The 20301-nt window shown below is 28.9% G+C and overlaps 1 protein-coding gene across 1 annotated transcript in view; it reads left to right on the top strand.

Moving 5' to 3' along the window:
• LOC100212063 (serine/threonine-protein kinase Nek4) overlaps positions 1–20301 on the top strand; it is a 113143-nt gene that overhangs the window by 68861 nt on the left and 23981 nt on the right. Inside the window, exons 8-10 of the mRNA XM_065811290.1 lie at positions 2421–3036; positions 3329–3408; positions 4064–4103. Of these exons, the coding sequence (XP_065667362.1) occupies positions 2421–3036; positions 3329–3408; positions 4064–4103 (736 nt within the window). The remainder of the gene's footprint in view (positions 1–2420; positions 3037–3328; positions 3409–4063; positions 4104–20301) is intronic.

Raw genomic sequence — 20301 nt, 5'->3', positions numbered from 1 at the left:
AATGATATCTTATTAATTATTTAATAATAACTTAGTATGATAACTTATTAAATACTTAATATTATATTATTTTTAAAGGTTTAAAAAAAAATGTCAAAACAACTTTATTTTATTTTTAGTTCCATTTTATTTAAATTCCTTCAAGTCTATACGTTTTTTTATAAGTAATTAAATATAACAAACTTATTTGAGAAAAATTTACTATTCATTTTGTATTAATGGATAACAGTTTACAGTCATAAGGTTATTGCATATTAGTTATCATTAATTTGCACGCACTTTGCAAATGCGTGATAAATTGAATTTAATAAAAAAAATTTGAATAAATAATAATATAAATAAATATATAATAATAAAAGAGTTTTGAATTTAATAAAAAATTAAAAATAACCTTTGATATATCTAATTATTAACTAGAATAAAAGTTACTTTTAAATAAAACCCATAATTTAATAAAAAATTATTTAAATGAAAAAAATTGAAAAAACTGAAAGAATAGAAAATAAATAACTGGCTTATTTGACATATCCCTCTTAAATTAGGAGCTCGTCAATAAATAAAGATATGAATTTCAACGTTTATATAAAAAAAAGGGTTTGTCGCACCCTGATATATATACATATATAAATGCAGCAATAGATGCACGCAGATAATGTCATAAAAAAACAGGAATTTGCATAACAAATATCAGTGTCATTTTTATATTTGGGTACATTGAAAGATTTAAGATGGTTGATGTATCTTAATTTAAATGTGGTTTCACTTATGCCAAAATAAACTTTATCTTTGAATTGAGGATATCCAGAATTTACAATGGCTTGATATACAACACGATGTAAGCCCTACAATCAAGCATCTAAAGTTTGCAACCTTTGTCTCCGCAAGAAATTTCATATATTGTCATATAAAGGAAAAAACTTACTAAATAAATGATATAAAATAGTATCAAAGTGCCGGTATTCAAAGAAATTTTTACTATCCTCATTTGACACTGGGGACTAAAGTCTTTGACATCTTTTTGTTTTTGTTTTGTTTTGTTTTTGTAACGTCAGAACTCTTTCCACCATAATTTTAATTTGTAACTTTTAAACGGTTTTTAAGTGACAAAATACATGATGGCTGATGTTTGCTGAAAGGCATGAAACTCAGAGTTCCATCAAAAGTTGTTTTTATTCATTTTATATGAATAAATAAATATTGCTTTATTATTTAATAATATTGAGCACTCTTAAATGCGCAAGAGTATTTGTATTATTATTATACCATAATAATACATCATCTATTTTGTACACCCATATAAATATATATATATATATATATATATATATATATATATATATATATATATATATATATATATATGTTAGGGTGTCCCATAAAACAACATTTTTGAAAAATATATGCAGAGACCCCTTAATGTGTTCTATCTAATAAAAAAAAAGTTTTTTAAAAATATGTCAACCTGATACTCAAATGAAGCAAAATTATATAAAAATTTCAAAAATAATATAGATTTCAAATATAGAATTGTTATTTTTGTTTTTATTTATGAAAAATTATGTTTTTTAACAAAAAACAAAAAAATGCATTTTTTATGTATTTTTATGACAAATTTGATAAATAAGTTAAAATTTTTCCAAGTTAAATACTATTTTTGAAATTTTTATATAATTTTGCTTCATTTGTGTACCAGGTTGACATGCTTTTAAAAAACTTTTTTTTTTTAAATATCAGGGACCCATTAAATATTCAAGGGTCTTGAGGGACCCCTTAAAATATTTTTTATTCAAAAAAATTTTAAATCTAGTGTTTTTGTATTAGATAAAACACATTAAGGGGGTCTCTGCATATATTTTTCAAAAATGTTGTTTTTTGGGACACCCTAATATATTTATATTGGTGTTAGCCAGGAATATAAATATATACACACCCTGTGTGTGTGTGTGTGTATATGTATATATATATATATATATATATATATATATATATATATATATATATATATATATATATATATATATATATATATATATATATATATAGGGTGTTAGCCAGGAATATATTTTTTACCACGTTTTTGGGATATTAGGAGTATTTATTGTTATTGTTCTAACACCTGATATATATATATATATATTTATATATTTGATATATATATATATATATATATATATATTTATGTATATATATTTATATATATATATATGTATATATATATATATATATATATATATATATATATATATATATATATATATATATATATATATATGTATATATATATATATATATATATATATATATATATATATATATATATATATATATATATATATATATATATATATATATATATATACACGTATATTTAAGTGATATGTATACTACAACATTTGTATATGTATACTCTTTCTTTTTAGGAGAAGAAGTTGTGAGACCAAATCAAAAAATAATGAAGGTGCAAGTGATTCAGGTTTTAGTGAATGTGACCTAAAAAATGTTGTAACTTCATCTAATATCGAAATTCAAATAGTTAATGATAAAATATTTAATGATAAATTAAATAACTCAAATGACAAAGTTCAAGAAGTTCCTGTTGATAATAGATTATTATTTGAAAAAAATAATAATTTTCAAGCTCCTAAAGTCAAAGAATTGTCATCTGATGATAAATCTAAAAAACTTAAAGAAGTGAAAGTTGACTCAAATAGAAATTTTGAGTCAACTAAAAATTATATGAAACCTGAAGAATCTGCAAATACTAACCAAAAATCTGATAAGGTTTCCTTGAAAAGCAAGCCTTTGAAGTTACAGCAAAACAATGAAAGAAAACTTTGCGAGAATAATAGTTCTGAAGTTCGTAGGGTAATAACTGATCGACTTAAGTTAAAATTGCATCAGAGAGATGAAATACAAAACAATATTAAAAAATCTCATCAAAATGAAAAGAAAAATGACATCATACAACCTCAGCATAAAGGTCCACAAAGTGAAGAATGTCAGCATGAAGGTCCGCATAGTGAAGAAAAAGAAAAAGTAAGTAAATTTGTTTGAAATTGTGGCAGACAAAAGTTCAGGGATAAATTAGAGGATTTCAAAATTTAGTTTTTGAAAAAAAAGTAGTTCACTTATCAAAACTCACTGTTAAATAGATTTTCATTAAATGTGTATAAGTATGTGTAGATATTCAAAAAATATGCTTTATGGGTAATAAACTTTCCTCAGTTTTGAATTTCAATTATACTTTTAAAAAAGTTTATAATTATAAAAAATGGTTTTCATTTTTATTTTTTTTAATTTAATTCCTTCTTTTTTAAAATTTGTTTAGCGTTCAAGTCGACCTTTGCCACCAAGACCTTGTTGTAATCAGCCTCTTGAGGTGTATCCTGTTGCTATATCATGTTCAAGGTTTTGTTACTAATAATAATTTTTTGTTGAATACTAATTCACATATGAGTATTTAGCAAACAGACTAAATTATATACAAAACTTTATGAAACATGTTTTAAAAGATGACTGACACCAGAAGACCATTTTTAAGTGAAGTGTTGGAATAATGGAATCTAAAGGGCTTAATTTAAATAAAAAATCTAAAGGTAGGAAATCTAATTAGCAATTAGATTTTTAAGTGTTTGAGATCCACTTGAGATGAACTTTTTATGTTTGTTTTTTTTTTGTTTTTTTGTCAAATTAGGAATATTTTACAAATAATTATGTTTGTTTCTGCTCATTAATGATGTGTGTTGGAGTTTGAGGGCATTTACACTCTCATATATACAAGTAAAAAAAAATAAGAATATATCAAATTTTTTAACAGATTTCAAACTTTATGAAAAAAATTATGACATTGAAACTTTGTGTAGCTATTTTGTAAAATTGACAACTTTCGATCTTTTGTTAACTACATTTTTTGTAACTTATCTTTTTTTTTTTAATATCGATAAATAGATTTATATTTCTTTCTTAAATTTTATTAAACTAGGTTTTAATTTTTTGAGCTTTTTTAAGTTTAAATTTAAACCTTTGTAGTTGATGATAAAATATTTAATATTGAATTTTTTAGGTCCAACAAAGATACCAGTGGTTCTAAGGATATTCAAGCAGTAAGTTGCCAATTTTAAATATTCACACACATTCATGGAAATGGGACAAATTCATGTTTTTTTTATAACTTGTTTGTGATTATTATTTATATATTTATAAATGCATGTACATGTATTAGGTTTTTTTTATATAGAAAATTTTGTTTTCAAATTTCAAATTTTTTTATTTGGCTACAAGTACTTTATATTTATTAAGGTTATATACATTTTTTAATAATAAAGTAAAAAAATATTACTTAAACTGGCAGCTTCAGACTTGTATGCTGCTTATGCAACATGCTCATCTACGAATGTTTGGCTCACCTACGAATGTTTGACAAATTCTCTTAACTATTGGTGGGCCAAGTCAGTTGCCAACAAGTGGTGCTGGCCTATGTTAAGTGTTTTATGAGATGATAGTCAAAAAGTCAACTATTTCAATATCCTGCAACACAGTTGCAGATGAAGTTATTCTGGTATAAGGCTAATATTCCAACTATAAAAAAACCACATTACAAAAACAAATTAAAAAAAAATTATAAACCTATTTAGAAATTATTATAATTAGAAATAGTATTAAATGTAAAATGTTTGATTTTGAAAGTTACTGATAAGGAGGGAAAATATTACTTTCAAAGCATTAAGCTGAAAAATTTAAATACGTTAAATAAATAAAAAAGAGTTTTAAAAACGCGTGAAAAGTTACTTTATAGTTCGCTTAGTAGAAGAAGCAGAAAGCAAGCAAAGATGTAAACTTGTTCCAAAAGTTTTAGATTGTGAAGGATGGGATCAGAAAGTAGTAGTGAAAAAAGTAACTGTTAATGACTATGTGTTTGCATATGATATCATTACTTATTTACTACATCATTTTGAAACACCTTTAAAATGTGCTGGGATAAAATGCATCAGATATGTTAAGTCAATGGTACTTTTTGTTAGAATATGCTTGAGAGTATCTTTTGTTAGAGTATGCTCGAGATAATCTTTCAATACTAACATTGACATGCTTGTCTACATAGAGAAAAAAAATTTCTTTGTGGTATAAGAACTGGAAGGACATATTGGTAATAATTGTATTATATTTCACCATCCCAGAGTGCAACGCCAAGCCAAAAATAATGTTTTCAAAGTTGAAATTAGTTAAAACTGACTTTAGATGCTCCTTGTCTACTCAAACATTAGAACATTTATTAATAATAGACAAATCTGGTTCTTCTGTAGAAAAGTATAACATGCCAGTAATTTAAAAAAGACTAATTTGTGTAAATTTAAAAATTTACTCAAGCGTTGTCATCACAACAATGCCGCAAAGATTATAAAAGAGATAAGATAAGTTCATTAAGTGATAAAAGTAGTGATAAACAACATAATGAAACTAACATCTGGAAAAGTGTTTCTGAGCCAGAAAGTTTATTTTCAGATTATAAAATCTGATTTATATTTTACACAAAATTTAAAAATAATATGCTTATTTAGAAATTAATATTTTGTAATACTATGACAACAAATTAGCTGTTTCATTGTCTTATTTATAGATAAAAACAATTGCGAATATGCCTATATACAATAAAAGCAACAATATATACCTTTTTTGCACATAAAACCGAGCTTATAAGCAAAATTATTTCATTGAGATATAGCATGTATGTGGTGTGTATATATATATATATATATATATATATACATATATATATATATATATATATATATATATATATATTAAAAGTTGGGAGTTACTGGAAGAGAAAAGATAAAGATTGTAGAGCAAGATAAAGATTGACAGACGACTTGAAGGATTGCAAGTTATATGAATCAGAAAAACAAGATAAAGGAAGCAAATTCCAAAGAACTGATGTTCGAGGAAAAAAGCTAGACAAAAAAGTGTTTTTGGAGCACTTAGGAACAGTCACAGAAAAAGAATAAGTCTTAATTGAATGACGAGTAACACGAGAATGAATTTTAGTAGATGGCACAAGAGGCGCTAACTCTTTAAAGCAGTGCTCATTATAGTATTTGTAGAAAAGAGAAAGTGAAGCAACATTACGACAATGTGATAATGGTTGGAGGTTGGCTGCAAGAGCAGGTCCAACTATGTTTACAATGCGTTTTTACACCTTGTCTAAAAGAGAAAGGGCATCATTAAACGATCTGCCCCAGATATGGCAACAGTATTCCATACAAGGCCAGATTTGAGATTTATATAGATAGAGAATAGAATCCAAAGTAAGAAAGTGACGAGCTCGATAAAGAGATGCAAACTTAGCAGATGCTAATTTTGCAACTGATTTGATATATGGTTTCCAAGAAAGATTGGAAGTAAGAGTTAATCCTAGAAGATGAAGAGTAGATGACTCATCGAGTATAACATAAACACTGTTCATAAGCATCGGAAGATCTAACTTATTGCGATAACGATTGGCTGGAAGAAATTAAGTTTTATCTGAATTAAAGTTCACCAGCCACTGTGAGCCCCATGCTGTAGCATAAGTGAAATCTTTTTCAAGCTTAAATGCCCCCTCCAAGCAATCAGAAAGTGTTGGCTTCTTATCATGACAAGAATTTATTGTTGTATCATCAGCAAACAATGCCACCTAAGATGTGAAAATATCTGGAAGATCGTTAATGTAAATTAAAAAGAGTATAGGGCCAAGGATTGAACCTTGAGGAACCCCTGAAGTTACAGAATAAAAAGAAGAGTGCTGTCCATTGAGGACAACTTTTATACAACAATTGGAAAAGAAGGATTGAATAATCTTAAAGATGTTACCAGAAACACCGTAAGAAGAATGCTTATGAAGAAGACCAGCATGCCAAACTTTATCAAAAGCTTTAGATATGTCAAGAACAATAGCCTAATCTCTCCACCTTTATCTTATGCATGATAAAACCTATTTGTTATTACTGTTAGCAAATCAGCTGTAGAACGAGAAGTTCGAAATCCATATTGATGGTCAGAAAGTAAGTTATTAGATTCAAGATGAGAGATTAAGTGTTTGTTAATAAAAGATTCGAAAACTTTGCTTGTGATAGAAAGAAGACTAATAAAACGGTAGTTAGACAAATCAGATCACTCTCCAGAATTTTGAAGATAGGGATAATAGATGCCGCCTTCCAGCAGGCTAGAAAACAAGACTCTGAAAAGCACTTGTTGAATAGTTTTGAAAGTATAGACAACAGCTCCGGAGAACACTTCTGCAAGACTATAACAGGTATGTTGTCCGGGCCACAAACTGTAGAAGAGACTAAGCTGGAAATCACTATAGATACAGTAGCTGGAGTGATGAAGAAGAATCAGATATGGGTGAATGTGGAGAAACTGAGCACTGTCTAGGATCAGAAACAAGACATAAGTTGAGTAGAGGAGGTAAATGATTCAGGTTGTCTGGAAAGCAAGTTGTAAAGTTGACTATTTGAGTTAGAGATTGAGAATGGCTTAAGTTGTGGGCCTTAATGCCTTCAGAGTCACTGACACTTGAGCCAATAAAGTCACCTCTATCTTTATTCATCAGCAATAATATTGGCTGATGGATAAAGATAGAGGGCTTTGTCAATTTGATTAGAAATAACATCAAAAAGAGTGCAGTCTTGAGATGAAGGAGAGAGATAAAAAACAAAGAGAAAGGCAATTGAGTGAAGTTGTGCTAAACAAAAGCACATAAAAGAATAGTCTGTGGATTTAAACTTAATTTTCCGACAAATGGGTGAATTCTTATGAATATAAATGCCCAGGCATGCATGTGACTATTGGATTAGTTACAAAATAAAGGAAGATAACCATCAACATTAAGATTAAAAGATGAAACAGCTGAACTCAAATTAGTCTTACAAATAGCAAGTAAGTCTGTTGAACTTTGCAACAGATACAACTCAACAGAAGAAAAGTTACTTTGAAGACTACGAATATTAGTGAATGATAGGTTTAGAGAACTTGGTGATGACGATGGTTGTTTGTATTTTGTAGTTTTTGGCACTTTATTCATTTTTTAATTTTGTTAAAGAACTTGACTCAAAGCATAGATAGTACTCAGTACACTGTTTAATAGCCCAAGCAAATGCCTTATTACTACTAATAAACCCTAAGCCGTAACAGAGGTCTTCAAATGTGGCCTTGACAATGCACACCAAAAGTAGAAACAGGTACACCATATGTGTGCAACATGGCACTGATAGTACTTTGATATTTTTCAGCTGTTGATGAAATCAGCCTTTCTGAGAGTTAACACAGAGTTCGGGAAACCTGACTACCAGTCGGCCTCATAACCATAAAACTGAGTTTTAGAACTGTACCCTCATTAGGAGATAATAGAATGAGTTGCCTAGTCATAAAACAGAGATACAAGCAAATCCCATGCATTGAATCAAGAAGATCCAGCATTCAACATCCTAAACTGGAAACAATGTATTAAAAATACATCTGCGCCAGCCTAATAGATGAAAAAGCGATGCGCGACTGGTTAACAGATAAAATCTATTAACCCCTTAAGTCTTTGCCTAGGAGGCCTATTACAAGACAGTAGCCGGATGCATTTAATATCTGTCCAAGATGAGTATTTTTATTGAGACACTATCTCTAGCCTTTACTTAACCAAAAGCCCTAAGGCAGGGGTGTTTTAAGTCATAGTTGCTAGCTTTCTCCTAGCCTTTGCTCTAAAAGTTGTATGCTATAAGGCAGCAGGACATGAAGCAGATTGTACTGGGTTACATGTTACTAGGATCAGGATAACATGACCTGACTATAAAAAAGATATATATATATATATAGAGAGAGAGAGAGAGAGATTTTAAGCATTTTTAGTTTTTTTATATTTTTAGTATATGACCATTAAAAGCACATTTCGATGTATAAACACCATTTTAACATAAGTTTTTAATAACAAAATTAAATTAGCTTCAAGTTAGTTATATATCTATTTATACTGTAAGGAAATGTTTTTTTGTCATGTTGTATTAACAACTGTGATACTCATTATATATAGAAACTATTCTTATCCTATAAGAAAGTTACCATTTTGATTTTAATTTTTAATTTACTTTAGTAAATATATTAGTATATCATATTATGCAAATTTAATACCAGACTTCAAATGCTCTAAAATAATAATCAATCTATTGAGATTGTTTACTTATTTGAGCATTTGTATATTGTGTAGTAATTTAGTTTACATTGTTTGTTTGTTATACTTGTCAAAAAAGTATATATTGCTAGTAGGCGCTTATAAAAAATGCCCTATACTGAACTTAATTTCTTGTAAAATTTAAAAATTTTGAATTATTATTACTTATGGAGTTTTCCAGACCAACTTCACCTGGTTATTTATAATTTATTCATTTATAATTTATTTTTTATCTGCATTTTTTTTCTAATTACATGATTTATTTATCTAGACTATATATATATATTATATAGCACTATTTCATAACACTTGCAAAATTTTTAACATGCTTTATTTTTCAAGTTCAATTTTTAGACATAATCTTATGGCGAAAGGAATTTAAAGATATACTTTCTCTTTATATATATGTATGTATATATAGATATTATGGTGCTTTAAAACCCCTTTAGATAGAAAATCACTACTTAGTGTTTTTAATGTGGTGTGGTTATCTTTTGTGTTAATCTATTTTTAGATTCTATTGCAGAAAAACTACAGTTTTTATATCAAAATTTAAAAAATATGAATTTCTATAAGATTTTTGATATCTTTGTTTAAATTTTTTTAAATACATTTATATAAAATTTCCCTTCATTTAAGTAATAAATTAACCTTTTTAAATATAAACATTTTTTAAGCAATATTAGGGACCTGTTGAATAGATAATGAGCTTAAGCATGAACTAAACATTAAACTTAGATTATTCACAAAAGATAACCACAGCACATAAAAAAACTGAGCTCTGATTTTTTATCTTAAGGGGGGATCTTCCTCACAACCTTACATCTAAAGTAGCTCTTTTTGCTGATGACTCAACTTTTTACTCCTGTCTTGGCAAAAAGTCTTCTCTTTTTGATTGCTTAGAATGAGCAACCAATCTTGAATCTGATCTCACTTCTGTAACAGATTGGGGCTCACAAATTTTAGCTTATAAATTTTAACTCCAACAAGACTCAGTTATTTACTGCAAACAACTACCACAATACTGTTGACATTCCTATATTAATAAATGGCAACCCTCTCACTGAGTCCTCTTTTTTACATCTTCTTGGATTATCATTTACTACTGACCTTTCATGTAAACAAAATATACAATAGATTGCTAAATTAGCATCCCTTTATCATGATCATCATTTTCTTAGCCCTCATTCCATTCTCAACTTCTGCAAATCTCTTATTTATAACTGTATGGAATACTGTTATTATATTTGGGTTGGTTCTTCTAATGGTGCTCTTTTTCTTCTAGACAAGGTCCAAAAAGGAATTGTAGACATAGTTGTAACCGCTCTATTAGCTAAGCTTGACCCTATTTTCCATTGTCTTGTTGCATCTTTTCCATTGTCAAGTTGCATCTTTTTCTCTTTTTTACAAGTTCTATCATGGTTGCTGCTCAAAGGAGTTATCATCTCTAGTTCCATCAACAAAAACTCATTCTCGCTTAACTTGCCATTCAGCTAAGTTTCATTCATTTACTTTATCTGTCCCTGCATGCTCTAAAAACTTTTATTTGTCTAGTTTTTTTATCCGCTTTAACCCTTTGGAACACTCTCTTATCTTCATGTTTTCTTGATTCATATAACCTACAACTCTTTAAGTCTTCTGTCAACCATTTCCTAGCTCTATAACTCTATTCTTTTTTTTCTTAGTAACTCTTAACTTATTAGTGGTTGTTTGCAGTTTTGCTGGAAGTGAATCAGAAGAAATAAATATGTGTATATATGTATATGTGTGTATATACAGTAGCGTGCAAAAGTAACCGGACAAGCGCATAACTTGAGATAACTTATGAATAAAAAGTCCAAGTTCTTTCAAATTTTCACTGGAATGTCAAAAAATTGAAAACAATTCTAAAAACAAATGAATTTTTACTAAATATAAGCAATCTAATCTTAAAAGTTCATTTTATTGAAATATGCTCATGCAAAAGTATCCGGGCAGAACTAAAATAATAACATTCCAATACTTTAGTTGGCTTTTATTTAATGTTTAAAAATAGTAAACAAAGCTTAAAGTATTTTTAATTAAAAAGAAGATTGTTTTGCGTGCAATTGAACAAGGCAGAACTACAAGAGACATAGCGGATCAGTTTGATATAAGAAAATCAACAGTAGCAGATATATATAAAAGATATAAGGAAAAAAATAACAATAGAATCTCTCTAAAGTCAGGAAGGCCTCAAATTACATCTGAAAGACAAGATAAAATTTTAGTTCATGCTGCAAAAAATGATCCACGCAAAAATGCTGTCTTGTTAAATGTTGAAATGAAAGAATTTTATAATGTAAAATGTAGTGTTGACACAACCAAGCGTCATTTGAGGTCTGCAAATCTATTTGGAAGATGTCCTGCAAAGAAACCTTTTATTTCTATGAAGAATCGAGAAGCACGCTTGAGATTTGCTAATGAACATTTGAATTAGTCAAGAGAACAATGGTCAAAAGTACTTTTTAGTGATGAATCTCAGTTTATGTTATTTGGATCTGATGGTATTAGATATGTTCGTCGACCAAAAGGCCATAGAAACGATCCTAAATACCAGCTACCAACAATATAGCACTTAACATTAAGTTCAAAAGATAGCTGACTATTTTCTATAGACGCAGTTCACATTTTTTAACAAAACTATCCAAAAAAATGTTTTTATCACATTTTTAGTACTCGATTGGACCTCCTTTTCGCTCAATTACTTGATAAATTCGTTTTGGCATACTTTCCACCAAGTTTTCTAACACTTTTGGCTCCATATCCTCCCAGCATTCTGATACCGCTACTTTTAGCTCTGCCACAGAGTTATATTGCTTCTAGTCAGCATAGATACGTCTTACAATGATTCCCCAGATGTTTTCAACAGGATTCAAATCTGGACTGCGAGCAGGCCACCACATTTGCTTAATTTTTTTAGCTTCAAACCAAGCTTTAGTATTGTTACTAGTGTGAATGCTGGCGTTGTCTTGTTGAAAAACAAACTTTTTGCGTCGATATTTGTTTTTAAATGGAATCAAACATAATTTTAGCACATCAATGTATTCAGAACTTTTCATTTTGCAAGATGTAAATGCTAAATTTAACTTTCCTGTTGCACAAAACCCAAGCCAAACCATCAAAGATCCACCACCGAAATTCCTTGTCGAAAAATATTTGGGTTCTTTCCTCAAATCACGCCAGTAGCCACTAAAACCATCAGGCCCATCAAGATTAAACTTTTTCTCGTCCGAAAAAATCACCTGGTATTGAAAACAAAAATATTCAGCTATTTAGACATCTTAAGTATTCATGAGAATTTAATCTAAAATTTCTTACTTGTTCCCAAATGCGTGTCATGTTTTCACGGGCGAATTCCATCCGTTTCTGTTTGTGAACGAGCTTTAAATTTGGTGCTTTATTCATTTTTGATCGTACTATGTGTGGGATGTCTTTAAGAACTTTTCTAATCGTCTCCTTGCATTCATTTAAACCCAAATCTGACTTAATTGTTTTCAAACTTTTTGATGAATTTGATACAAGTCGAACATTTTTGCGTTTTTCACGGTCTGAAACCCTAGATTTCTTTGGTTTCCTCTTGATTGTTTCATAATCTGTTGGACTTTTCAAGAAATTACGGATAACCTGATCTGATCTCTTCAATCTTCTAGCAATTTCTCGATTTGGAACTTTTTCTCGATGATAAGCCAATATTTGACCTTTTTCAATATCGGTAAGGACCTTTCCTTTCGGCATTTGGTTAAGTTCAACTTAATTTCGACTCACAAGATAAAAAATACTACAAAATATAAAAAATTTGCGACAAAACTCGTAAAAACTTTAGTGCGTCTATAGAAAATTGCCATGTGAATATTAAAAATTAAATTATTATTATACAATCAAGAAAATTAATAATCAAATGCATAATGGATCATTGTTTTCTTACATACACTTATTCAAAAGGACCATTAGAACAATTTTATTACCACTGCAACACTGTAAATTCGCCAACTTCTACGTGCGTCTATAGAAAATGGTCGCAGTGTCTATATATATATATGTATATATATAGATATATATATAAAAATATATATATATATATATATATATATATATATATATATATATATATATGTATATGTATGTATATATTTATGTATATATATATATATATGTGTGTGTGTGTGTGTGTGTGTGTGTGTGTGTGTGTGTGTGTGTGTGTTTATGTCTATATATATATATATATATATATATATATATATATATATATATATATATATATATATATATATATATATATATATATGGGCAATTCCGCTAGAAAGAGGAAAAAAAATCAGCAAAAAAGTTATGAAAATGTATACTAAACTCTATAACTCTTTTTTTTAACTCTTTAAAAATACTTTTAAGCAAAAAAAATGTGTATATTTCAATAAAATGAACTTTTAAGATTATATTGCTTAGATTTAGTAAAAATTCATTTGTTTTTAGAATTGTAATCAATTTTTTGACATTCCAGTGAAAATTTGAAAGAAATTAGACTTTTCATTCAAAAGTTCATCTCAAGTTATGCGCTTGTCTGGTTACTTTTGCACGCTACTGTATGTATATATATATATATATATATATATATATATATATATATATATATATATATCAACTTGTTTCTCCGCGCAGCGGCCTTGTTCATCAAGGTTCGTGTTTCAGAGTTATAGAGTTGAGAGAGGGTTATAACCACTATAAAGTAGCCTCCTCATCTGTAGTGGCCTTCCCGGCCTTGGGGAGGTGAATAACAAAAAAAAAAAAAAAAAAAGAAAATATATATATATATATATATAAAAGTAACAACATTAAAGCCCTAAACTTTTTTCTATATATATATATATATATATATATATATATATATATATATATATATATGTATGTATATATATAAGTATATATATAAGTATATATATATATGTGTGTGTGTGTGTGTGTGTGTGTGTGTTTGTGTGTGTATATATATATATATATATATATTTATATATATATATATATATATATATATATATATATATATATATATATATATGGGCAATACCGCGAGAGAGAGGAAAAAAAAAACAGCGATAAATATTTGAAAAAGTATTAAAAACTCTATATCTCTTTTTTTTAACTCTTTAAAAATACTTTTAAGCAAAAAAGTTATTAAACAAAATCATTTTATCATACCATAGCATGGTTTTAAAGTTGTAAGGGTTGTTTAAACATGTTTTGACGTTTATATACAGTTCTGTTGTGAAGCGTTGAAAAATTGTATTGTAAAACCATAATTAAGAACTTTCATAATGTTATAGTGCATTTTTTTAACATAATTTATATGGTTTTTAATAATCATTTATACTTTTTTTCTTACATTATTGATTGTGTTGTTTTATTTGTTGTTTTTTAATATTAGATTTTTCGTTACAACCCATCTTGACAAAAAAAACATTAAAATGTTTGTAAAACTTCAAGTAAAAACTTTTAAACTCAGCATAATATTAATGTGCTAAATACACACATCAAATGAATTTTTTTTTTTACCATTTTGTTCGTTGCATTAAGTATAACAAAGTTGTTTTGTTCAGAAGTTGTAGAGTAACCGTTATGACCATCACGCTACATAAAGTTAGTTTTTGAAAAAAGTTTAGGGCTTTAATGTTGTTACTTTTGGATACTAAATTATATGATAGTATTTTATATTTCTGGAATGTTTTGAGTCATTTCCATATTTGGTTCATTTTTAATAGCTTAAAGAGTGTCAAGTTTACGACCATCACTCTCACAGAATTGCCCATATGTGTGTATATATATATATATATATATCAACCCTTGGAATTAAGAAAACTGAGGTCAACAATAATTTGCCGACTTCAATCTTTTAGAGGTTGGCAAAAAAAATTTAATACTAAGGTCTTACCATAAAACATCGAAACAAGGTCAGCAATTTTTTGCTGACCACAAATGACTTTTGTCGTCATTGCCGAATGCCGATCCTAATTCCAAGGGTTGATATATTTATGCATATATATATATATATATATATATATATATATATATATATATATATATATATATATATTAGGGTGGTGCTAAAAACAACTTTTTTTGAAAATGTCAGCTGACAACCCCTAAATGTGTTTTATATAATAAAATAATACTGGATTTAAAAAATTTTTGAATAAAAAATATTTTTACGGGTGCCACAAGGCCCTTATACATCAAACAGGTCCCTAATAATATAAAAAAAAATTTTTTTCAAAAGTATGTCATGTTGGGTCTCAAACGAAGCAAAATCATATACAAATTTCAAAAATAATATTCATTTTATAAAAAAACATAGATAAAAAAAATATGTACACATAAACATATCAATGGATAAGAAAAGGTTTGATAAAATCATTGCAATATAATGCAATGCAATGTAAACTAACGAAGTTTTCAAAAAAATTAGACTTAATGAAAATTTAAGTCTAAAAAAATACACAATATTGAATTTAAACTATTTTATTATAAAAAATCTGTGATGCAAAATTCCAAAACATGCATACTACATTCACAAAGAAATGTGTCCTATATAATAATATATGTCCTAATAATAATAATGATAAGTTGTGGCAAGAAAATATTAACATAAGGACTAAATTAAATAAAAGTGCTGAGTGTAGCACTAAGTAAATTTGTTTTATGTTTTTTCTTTTTCTCGCTTGAAAGGGGTAGCAACCCTTTAGCTCCTTGTCAGTATACAATGAGCTGTAGCAGCATTTTAGTGGATAATTATAATGCTAGTGCCGACCAAAGTGTTTGTCAATACGATTTTTAAATTCATTATGATGACAATCGTCAATCAGAGTTTGTGGGAGTAAATTCCATCGACTGACTACTCTGTTAGGGAAGAAATTAAGTCTAGTAGAGATGGCTCACATGTTATTGTTGAGGTCAGATGCATTAAAGAACTCTTTGAAGAGACACTAAGAGTGTCCTCGATTTATTCGATCATATGGATGGCCAATTTGTGGGTCAAGTCAACAAATATTTTCTAAGTTGTTAATAAACTTGAAGTTGTAGATTAAATCACCTCAATTACTTCTTTCATTTAGTGAGGTGAGATGAAGATGTGATAATCTGGCTTTGCTGGATAACACTTTAAGAAGTGAAATTTCTTCAATGGCACAGTTTTGAACTTTCGCAAGTTTTTTAATGCTGTGTGCAGAAAGAGAATTCCATACAGGAGCATTATACTTGAGAGAAGATCTGACCAGTAATGTGTAAAGTCTCTTCCAAAGTTGTGTGCTTTTTTGAATAAAATCTTTCTTTAGTTGACCAAGGACAGAGTTAGCTTTTGATGATATTATTTCAACACGAATGTCCCATTTGAAGTTGTGTGAAATGCAAATTCCAAGATCTCTTTCGTGGTAAGTGGAATTGAGAAGCTGCATTCCTTGTGGAGTCAAGATTTAATATTAGTGGTTTGGATTTTTGCTTTAGCATTATTTGTCGTAAGCAATGTAAGCGTCAGGTTGTAGTCTAAGATGTGATTTGATTTTTATCGTTCTGGAGCATAGTTGGGCTGCCAGAAGTTGAATTAGTGGAAATAAATTTGCTGCCATCAGCATATAACTTCATTTGATTGTTAAATAGGTCTGTAATATTAATGTTTGGTGGAAATAAATTTGTTTTCATTAATGAATAAGACAAATTGAAGAGACCTTAGATAACCGATACCTATTTAGTAGTACCATATACCAAGCTAGTGTAAGTTCTGGAGATCCTGAATTCAAAGATAAAGTTTATTTTGGTATAAGTGAAACTGCATTTAAATTAGGATATGCCTACCTTCTTAAATCTTTTAATGCTCACCACTCTGAATGGCTTGGCTCTAGTGTCAGTGATGCTGCAGGCATTAAAGCCCACAACTTTTGTCTTTCTTAATCCCTAACTCAAATAGTCAACTTTCCAACTTGCTTTCCTGACAACCCAAATCATTTATCTTCTCTACTTGACTTATGTCTTGTTTCTGACCCTAGTCAGTACTCAGTTTCTCCACATTCACACTTAGTTGCTTCTGATCACAGTTTGATCTTTCTAAAACTAATATCTCATTCTTCTTCATCACCTGAATCCCCCTATTATCGTTCCTCTTACAACTACAGTAAAGCTGACTGGGATTCTTTCCGTGATTTTCTCAGTGATGGCCCTTGGGTAGAAATCTTTTGTCTTCCTGTCGACAAATGTGCTTCTTACATAACTTCATGGATTCAGGCTGGCATGGAATCTTTTGCTCCCTCTTAACAATTCCAGGTCAAGCCTCACTCTCCTCCATGGTTTTCCTCACACTGTGCTGCTGCGATTGCCAATCGAAACCGTTACTTCCATATTTATCAGCAAAACAATTCTCCAGAAAATAGACGTCTGTTTATTACTGCTAGAAACCATTGTAAAAAGGTTTTGTCTAACGCCAAAGCCCGCTATCCTCAGGTCATGAAATCTCGTATCTCATCTCAAAAATTAGGCTCTCGTGACTTCTGGATACTCTTTAATAGTATTAATAATAAAAGCAATTCTTAAATCCCACCTCTCTTGTATGTTTCAGACTTTGTCACCTCACCTAAAGACAAAGCTGAATTGTTTGCTAAAAACTTTTCATCAATATCATCTCTTGATTCCACTAGTTGCATTCTACCTGATATTGCCAACAAACAGGTTGATCCATTGCTTGACATTTGTATCACTCCAGCTTCTGTATCTAAAGTGATTTTCTGCCTAGACTCTTCTACAGTTTGTGGCCCGGACATCATACCTGTTATTGCCTTGCAAAAGTGTTCTCCAGAGCTGTTTTCTATACTCTCAAAACTATTCAACATGTGATTATCAGAGTCTTGTTTTCCAGCCTGCTGGAAAGCGGCATCTGTTATCCCTATCTTCAAAAATTCTGGAGAGCGATCTGATTCATCTAACTACCGTCCCATTAGTCTTCTTTCTATCATAAGCAAGGTTTTTGAATCTTTAATTAACAAACACTTAATTTCTCATCTTAAATCTAATGACTTACTATCTGACCATTAATAGGGATTTAGATCTTCTCATTCTACAGCTGATTTGCTAACAGTAATTACTGATAGGTTTTATTGTGCATTAGATAAAGGTGGAGAGATTAAGGCCATCGCTTTTGACATTTCAAAAACTTTTGATAAAGTTTGGCATGCTGGTCTTCTCCATAAGCTTTCTTCTTATGGTGTATCTGGCAACATCTTTAAGATTATTGAATTCTTCTTTTCCAATCGTAGTATAAAAGTTGTCCTCGATGGGCAGCACTCTTCTTCTTATTCTGTAACTTCAGGGGTTCTCAAGGTTCAAGGTTCCTCAAGGTTCTATCTTTGGCCCTATAGTTTTTTTAATTTACATTAACAATCTTCTAGATATTCTCACATTTAAGGTGGCATTGTTTGCTGATGATACCACCATTTGTTTTTGTTGTGATAAGAAACCAACACTCTCTGATTGCTTGGAGGGGGCATTTGAGCTTGAAAAGGATCTCACTTCTGCTACAGCATGGGGCTTACGGTGGCTGGTGAACTTTAATTCAGATAAAACTCAATTTTATTCAGCCAATTGTTATCACAATAAGTTAGATCTTCCTATGTTAATGAACAGTGTTTATGTTATACTCGATTAGTCATCTACTCTTCATCTTCTAGGATTAACTCTTACTTCCAATCTTTCTTGGAAACCATATATCAAATTAGTTGCAAAATTAGCATCTGCTAAGTTTGCATCTCTTTATCGAGCTCGTCACTTTCTTACTTTGGATTCTATTCTCTATCTCTATAAATCTCAAATCGGGCCTTGTATGAAATAGTGTTGCCATATCTGGGGCAGATCTTCTAATGATGCCCTTTCTTATTTAGACAAGGTGCAAAAACGCATTGTAAACATAGTTACACCTGCTCTTGCAGCCAACCTCCAACCATTATCACATCATCGTAATGTTGCTTCTCTTTCTCTTTTCTACAAATACTATAATGGGCACTGCTTTAAAAAGCTAGTGTCTCATGTACCATCTACTAAAATTCATTCTTGTGTTACTCGTCATTCAATTCAGTCTCATCCGTTTTCTGTGACTGTTCCTAAACGCTCCAAAAATGCTTATTCGTCTAGTTTTTTTCCTCGAACATCAGCTCTTTGGAATTTGCTTTCTTCATTTTGCTTTCCTGATTCATATAATTTGCAATTCTTTAAGTTGTCCATCAATCTTTATCATGCTCTACAATCTTCATCTTTTCTCTTCCAGTAACTTCCAACTTTAATTAGTGGCTGCTTGCAGCCTTGTTAGAAGCGAAGTTGTTAAAAAAAAAATGCTCCCAAATATAAAAATGTCACTGAACTTTCTAAGAAATATGAAAACTAAAATCAAAAAATATAAAACCTCTGCAAGTGTTATAAAATATTATTTTTTTATTTTTTACAAAATAAAACTTATAAATATAAACGAAGACATTGCATGAGCTATATTGCATTAAGCGTAAATTCAAACAAAAAAATTAAATAAGAGTTACTACCATAAAAGAAGTTTTTTATTTTTATTATAAAAAAATAAACTCTAAATAAAATTTCATTTAAAGCTTGTTATAATATTTTTTCATTTATTTGTTTAAATCGATCATTATAACAAAATAAACAAACAAACAAAATTTAAAATTTAAATATTTTTTTTTTAAATTGAGTAATTATTTTTGTTATTGTTTGTTATGAGAAATTGTCTAAATAAATATTTTTGCAAGATGATAAATAAAAAAATTTTTATGTTTATTTTATGGTTTCTTTTTTTACACGCTCATAACATCTTTTTTTCTTTTTCTTTCACTGATTATTTTTGATGAATAAGTTAGGTTAATAAAAATAAAATTTTCTTTGTTTTTTCTTAAGTTATTACATTTTTGAATAACACAAATATCAAATGTAATTGTCATGCGGACTTTTTTACGTAATCGTCATTCAAACTTCATAAGTTGTTTTTATAACGTTAATTACTTCTTTTATATTACCGCTTAAATATTTTCTTTAGACTTGTTTAAATGATA

The sequence above is a fragment of the Hydra vulgaris genome, chromosome 12 (genome assembly GCF_038396675.1).
Source record: "Hydra vulgaris chromosome 12, alternate assembly HydraT2T_AEP".
NCBI classification, from domain to species: domain Eukaryota; kingdom Metazoa; phylum Cnidaria; class Hydrozoa; order Anthoathecata; family Hydridae; genus Hydra; species Hydra vulgaris.
The sequence above is the reverse complement of the archived record's forward strand: the minus strand, read 5'-3'. Positions and strand labels throughout refer to the sequence as shown.